At 34.8% G+C, this 7568-nt stretch overlaps 1 protein-coding gene across 2 annotated transcripts in view; it reads right to left on the minus strand.

Moving 5' to 3' along the window:
* Positions 1–6135, minus strand: part of LOC140340940 (phospholipase A2 inhibitor NAI-like) — a 14725-nt gene extending 8590 nt beyond the window's left edge. For both annotated transcript variants that reach the window (XM_072426404.1, XM_072426403.1), the window contains exon 1: positions 6021–6135. In XM_072426404.1, the coding sequence (XP_072282505.1) occupies positions 6021–6072 (52 nt within the window). In that variant the 5' untranslated portion in view covers positions 6073–6135. The remainder of the gene's footprint in view (positions 1–6020) is intronic.
* Between the last annotated feature and the right edge of the window lie 1433 nt (positions 6136–7568).

Below are 7568 nucleotides of genomic sequence, written 5' to 3' on the forward strand. Positions count from 1 at the left end.
TCTCTAGTATCCCTGAGTTGGAAGAACTGTCCCTTATCATACATCTCTAGTATCCCTGAGTTGGAAGAGCTGTCCCTTATCATACTTCTCTGGAATCCCTGAGTTGGTGGAACTACCCTTTATCATACCTCCCTAGATGTCCTTTATCATACCTCCTTAGAGTCCATGTATTTGAGTTACTGTCCCACTTTATATGTTCAAACTGTCCCTCTGGTGCTTATGGCCTAGTAAAAATTTTCTTAACTGAAGAGACTCACAACGCCTTACCTGTCCTAAAAGAAGCATAGATTCCGTCACTTTTCTGTTTTTGCCACCAGGGTGCATATTAAAATGTAATTGTCTGTTCTCATTCCAACACACCTGTATTTGTTTAGAAAGTCTTCCAATAAGTATATGTCAGTGTATATTTACTTGCAGGCTACAGAACATCCTGCTCAGCAGTTACTAAATCATCTGACACCCATGTGAAACAAAAATGAAATATGCTTATTTACAGTGTTTTTCTTTTCATGTTTTTTTTTTTTAATTCACTTCTATATCCACTTGAACTTGGTTGAAAAATTAGCTAGTCAATTTACAAACACAGCCCTGTTTGTCCTTAAGTGACATATTCCTTTTTTCTTCTGGAAGTGTCCAATTATTGGCTTTGCTGTCATAATGTAACTAAGTCTGCCGTCACTCCAATGTCAGCCACTTACCAAGATGGTGGCTTTTTGGCATGTCTACACAAGGCAAGATTTTACAGGTTGATTATTTGACTAAAATAGGTTATATGCATATATAATATTGGGGACAGAGTCTCTTCAGGCAAACAATCCATAACAAACCATGTGGGGTGAAATAACACCCTCATAAATGAGGTCCTCCAATCTGTAAAACTCCCTGGGATACAAGTTCACAAAAAAGACATGACTGATAAAAACAAAAATATTTTTATAATTATCTTTTTAAAGATTCTACCTTGCAGCACCAGATAAGAATGAGCACAAAATTGGGCCCTGATCAAATAGGATTTGGAGGCCCCAAATGCACAAAATTTCACCTCCTTGCACATTGGGCATTTTTATCTATTGAAGCTCTAGAGAAGGTTGGGTGCCTTGGGAAATTGCTCAGTTTGCACCAAAACTATCCCTACACAGCACCAGAATGGTTTTATTTGTATGCACTATAATATAGTCAAAGCTGAAACTTGAACCAACCTTAGTTAATACTGTTAATACTAGGTTCTGGTTATCTCCTGCCATAGTTTAGTGTAGTATGCTCAAATTCTAGCAGTCCTGAACATGTGATTATATGATCTTCCAAGAACATAGAATCCTGGGACACTGTGATATGTAAATTGAGACATTTCTTTAATATGCACACCTACTTTAATATGAACACCTACTTCCGTGGGCTGGAAAAGCCACCCATCATAGTAATGGACTTTAAAAGGGTAATCCCTATAGTGTTTCTAGGTCAGAAACTGATGGATGGGAATGATAAATCCCTTCACTGCTTTATATAAATGTTTACTTTATTAAAGCAGTTCAAAAGACACCGCCATTTTTTCGGGTTAAGAACAGTGACAGCTTCTCTTGACAGCCCACCCCCAACAAGGTATACTCGCCAATCCACATCATATACCACTTTCCTCCATTAGAGCCCTTGCATTATAACTCTTTACATGAAGCCTTCTGCATTTTATGGAGCATATGAGCGCCATCATATGGCAGTGTTTAGGCCTAGATAGCCACTGTTTTGTGGAAAGAGAGGGGCAAAGGTGTTCTTTGGCCATGAAATCTCCAAAATCATCCATCTCAGGAGCCTACCCAGGTTGGAGTATGGATCGATGACTATGGTTTGCTGTAGGGAGGTCGACTCAATTCACTTAACCTTGAATTGGCAAATCAACAGTGTCTCTGTTAGCTTTTAGTAAATTTAAAGCAGAATTAAACCTATAAAACACGAATGTGAGAACAGACGGGTTCTTCTTGGGTTGTGTCCCTTCTGTAATAAAACAAACTTAACGGCTTGTTCGAAATCGGTTTTTGATTGAACACTGAGCAGCGCATGAGCAGGTAAAAATATTACTTACAGTTAATGAATATACAATAAAAGAAAAGGAGAATGTAAAAAAAGTTTCTACATTTTAAAGAGGTGTATTTTGAATTTTGAAATTTTGAAAATCTCGAATTTTGAACCCTTTTCAAATTACATCAATGCTTTTTTTACAATGAGATGTCTAAAAATAATTTTTTTATTCTAGATTTTGTCTACTGAGCCATTTTTACTATATAAACACACATATATATATATATATATATATATATATTTAATATTATATATTATAGTAACCAGGACATTTTTTGTTCCAAGTATATCATGAAACTCCATTGGACACAGTCAAAAAATGTGATAAAATGTTTTGTGAACAGGAAATACAATATTTAGCCACACGTTTCACAAAAGAAATGTGTTGGTGAGATTACTGTTATCATTCAGTCGTCATATATCACATCTCTACCTGGCAAAACCAGCTGCAGGGTATTCAGCATCACCTGACATTGTGTAACATTGGGTGCAGCAATGTTATCAGCAGCAAGTCACACAAATGTACTTACTGTGTTGTACTCCTGCAAACGGCAGTCTGCTTATCTTGTAGGTGTTGTACAGTTAAACATAATATGCAATATTTATGCACTATTTTGAGCAAGGAGGGTTTTTTGTGTCACCACACCTTGTATTTATTTAACCTAATATCAATTTTCCCCTTAACTAATGATTGTTTGTTGCAAAATATTGCTTATTTTACATTTTTCTTGGATAGCTGTGTGTTAGTGGTGAGCTGATCAAGTTATCATAAAGTTTTAATAATGGTTAAATAATGTTTTTGCCTAAAGCTGCATACACACTTGCAATTATAAAAGTTGGAAAGGATCTTCTGTAATCCTTTCCAACGACTAAGCACTGCACGATGCATGAACGATGATGTACATACAGCACCATTGTGCTCTATGCAGAGGGGAGGGGTGAGCAATGGATCGGCACCCCCCTGCACGCTCTCCCCCTTTACTTGCATTACGATCGTTTGTTGTTCATCATCTGCGGATCTGCCAGGGAGGTCATTCGGACGATGGACGCCGCATGCTGTACACATTTAAGATTCTCATACGATATCAGCCCTGAGCTGATTATCGGGGAAGAAACATTGGAAGTGTGTACGTAGCTTAAAGGCCAAATACACCACAAAACCAAACATCATGGAGTCCCTGGTACTTTGGACTATCTGCCAAGTTAAAGCTATATTTCTTCAGTAACATTTATATTATAGGAGTCGACTGGTGGGCAAAGTAAGCCAATGGCTTCCAAAGCATGTTCCAACAACAAGATGTTCTTTCCAGAATTATTGCCTCCACTTGTCACCCTGTTCCTGAACACTTTTATGTATTCCAGCTCCTTTCTGCTTATTTTCCAAAATCTGATATCATTATCTAAATATAACATAAAACAAGTACAACATTTATTAGGAGGATTTTGGGACCACCTCCCTTCCTTCTATAATGGGCGCAGGAACTCAATATGGAAACTAATCAATAGTATTCCAAGACATAAAAAACACTGCCATGATGTTTGACTCCTTAATATCATCCAAAATGTGAAATAGAAGATTAAAATGTCTGACTATTTAAAGCTGGAACAATACACAAAAACATTAAAACCTCAAATAAATGTAAATTACCCACCAATAGGATAATAAACATTTTAATTTATTTTTTAATTCTATTTTTATAAAAATAGACTAAGAAGATAAGCAAATGAGAAGTATCAAAAAGGCAGGGAGATTTGGCTCCAAAGAAGAGGACAGTCCAAATGAAGAACAATTTAGAAAGTCAGTAAGTGGCCAAGGATCCTGAATTAAAATATAACTTAGTTGTTTAGCTGAGGTTTTAATTATATTCCCATAACTGTATTTTTTAACTGTTCTCTGCTCTTTGGATCTGTCACTGTTTTAAAAATTAATATTCAACTTGAACTGAGCTACTGAACAGGAAACTGCACTGGCAGTAAAATAAAGATGTACTTAGCTAAGCAAATGGCAGATATAATTGTAGTCATTATGTACAATTATTCAGTCTCTGTAATTATAAAATATTATTTGCTGGGTATTTTGTGTTAAGTGGCAATGCTCTTGTGTCAATACCAAACCGGTTTTAAAGCCTAATGTCAATTCCATTGTATTTTAAATTTGAACATAATACACAATGGTTAGAATCTCTTTTAGATTTATTTATTTTTGTCTGTGTCTAAACTTACTTCCCTGTCCCTTTACCAATAAGAGAAGAAATGAGTAAAAAAAAAAACTTAAGTGAAGACACAAGCAGCAGTAATAATGAATACTTTTCTTTAAAATAAATTAAATTATTTAATTTAGCCTTCCCTTTAGTTGTACAATTTCCTCTACTAGATTGAGATTCCTTGGTCCGATTTCATTGCATTTTGTGAGGTTTACATTTTTTGATAGAAGCTACAAAAAAATCAGATGAAGACCCCGGCTGAAGAACCTCCTGTATCATCCAACCCCTGACTGTCCACAGCCCATTCCTTTTTAATTAGATTTCAGTCTCCCTAATCATGTATCAGATGCATATGCACTCTGCCTAGAAAGTCCCAGACTGTCATCCATCAAACTATCAAGCCAATTTTTCATTTTTATAACATACCCCAAGGGCCAGACCAGGCTTTTAAATAGGGTACTTAGGCAGGATACTGTAATTTTTTAAAGAAACATCAACAACATATGGCAAATCTACCCTACCCACTGTGATATTTTTGCACTACAAAGGAATCTTAGAAACCTAGTGGTGGTATTGCCATTTACCATTATCAGATACCATATTTCACCTTGATAACTACTCCACAAGAAACTACAGAGCAAACTTTTGGGAGCAGATTCTAGCCATTGTTTGGAAATTTAAAGATAATAGAGAAGATCCCAGCATGGCACCTCCCAACCAACCCAATCTATGCCAAAGCCCTATTCAGTAGTAGTCTTCATAGAGAGAAAATCTCATCCATTTTTGGGTAGCATATAATGTCCTATTGTAACATCCTCTCTTTAATAAATAGAAACTTTAGTAACAAATGTAAATTTAATAGTTATTCAGCCTAATACATTATATAGGCAACAGATTGTGAACACTTGACCATGATCAATGTTAGAACCGATACTACTATAGGCTTATATACTATATGGGGAGAGACATCCCTTCACCTCCCATTGCAATCTTAGGAGAAACATTTTGGATTTCCCATTATTGCTCTCAAATATATGGTGATCATGACAAATGGAGGGGGAGATGACAATACACAGGCAGTAATCTCGTGCTTCCCCAAAAAGTCTGTTGTATTTCCCATGTACCCTGTTTGTCCCATTGCCACATACTACGTACATCTCTCCCTGTTCTCTTTGAATATACATTCCATCTCTCCTTCTTTCCATGCACCAATTCACCCCCTTACTACCTTTGGTGCTACCACTAAAAAAGCACATATTATTATTGAATTGATGTATTTCTCCTTTAAACATTTTAGTTCCCTTACTGCCATGTTAATGTTTTTTTTTCAATGCTTTCTATCTCTGACCTGTAATAAATATAAAGATCTTGTTTTACCTAGTTATATAGTTAGGTTTAATAAAAGGTATATGTACATCATAGTCAACCTATAAACAAAAACTAATAAACTAAAAACCTGCATGGACAGAACCCCTAGACCCATGGATTAAAAATCAACTAAAAAAAAGAGAAAAGTACAAAAAGAAAATAATCAATATATGTGTGTGTATAAAAATATATAAATATTTATATATATATATATATATATATATATATATATATATATATATATATATATAATAAGTAAAATAAATGTATTTGAATAAATATGTATAAATGTATAAAATATTATTTTGATTAATTACAAATACCCCAAAACATATTTTTCAAATAGAAAAATTAATAAAAGTTTACTAGTCATACCCTTGGTTATGAATACAGAGAGGAGGCAGAACAGGGCGAAGGCCAGCTTCATGGCTTATGGAGAATACACGCGATGCTGATGGCAGAAAGATTTTTTGGCGTATGAAGCTTAATGCATAGAGTGTATATTTAAACAGTACTGAAATTTCCTAGAGGAAGGGGAAAGGCTCTGTATTATGTCACTTTTATAAATAAAAGGTGAGTTAGTCAATAATTCATTAAAGGCTGTTCCATTTCTGGGTCTGAGTAATACATCTAATGGATTGGGCATATCAGAAAGCAAATATTTCAGTCACCTACAGGATTATCTCTCCAGGTTCATTACTATTCCTGATACTTTTTTTATTTGCACAAACAGATCATTTTTCAGGACAAGCTTTCAAAGAAAATCCACTCCCTTATGCTTGCACAAGTAGAACGGATTCATAGAAATCAGTAAAATAGCAAAAAAATGAAAAAAGAGCACATATAAAATTGTAGAAGATTTTTTGTAGTGTTTATGTTTCTAATGTTTTATGTTTTTTTTGATTATTGTGAAATGTTTATTTTTTTTGGACAAGAACTGAAATCATATTCAAGTCAATGTTTCTCAACCACGATTCTACGGATCCCTGGGGTTCCTTAAGAAGTTGCTAGGGGTTCATGAAACACGTGTGACTCTCAGTTCAGTGTAACTGACACCAATGATTTTTTTGGCAACTTGTAGGAGTAACATTCTTCCTACTGGCCAGTTTTGTAAGAACAATGCTTCCTACTGACCACCATGCTAATATACTGTGAGCTGTAAATATAGAACTTATAGAAGGGGTTCCTTATTTCAAGGGCTCCCCCACATTGAAAAATGGTTTAACCTCCCTAGCGGTTCATTTCTTTCTGGTTTTATATGTCTAAAAGCGGTACATTGTTTTTCATGAAAATTTATTTTACAGTATAATATAATAGTATGAGTATAATAAAGTTACTGCTGACATATGCGTTAAAAAATGGTTTATAATTCAGAATATTGCTAACACAGGACATTTTAACTCTTGGTAAAGCACAAAAGTGGTATTTAAAAAAAAAAGAATTTCTTTAGTATGTGTACTTGCTTGTGATTGGCCGGTTTGTGATCTTGGGCAGCATACACTGTGAGAGTTGGTAACTTCTAAAATGATCAAGCACTGCACTGGTAAGCACTGCATATACTCTACTTATACTAACTTGTAGTGTTGGTGTTCGAGGGTTGTCCTTATATTCGACCAGAATAATTTCGGAAAATTCGGAAAAAAATTTTAAAAATTAATGTTAAATGAATTTAGTGTGTGTGTTTTTTTTTATTTTTTTTTTTATTATTTACAGGTTATCCAACAATTACATTATGAATCCTAATGTCATTGTGGGATCCCCGGAACCCCCCCGGAATAATTATTAAAGAGCACCTGTCACATGAATATTAAAGAGGACCTGTCACATCAATATTAAAGAGGACCTGTCACATCAATATTTAAGAGGACCTGTCACATGAATATTAAAGAGGACCTGTCACATCAATATTTAAGAGGACCTGTC

The sequence above is a fragment of the Pyxicephalus adspersus genome, chromosome 11 (assembly GCF_032062135.1).
Source record: "Pyxicephalus adspersus chromosome 11, UCB_Pads_2.0, whole genome shotgun sequence".
Taxonomy (NCBI): Eukaryota; Metazoa; Chordata; class Amphibia; order Anura; family Pyxicephalidae; genus Pyxicephalus; species Pyxicephalus adspersus.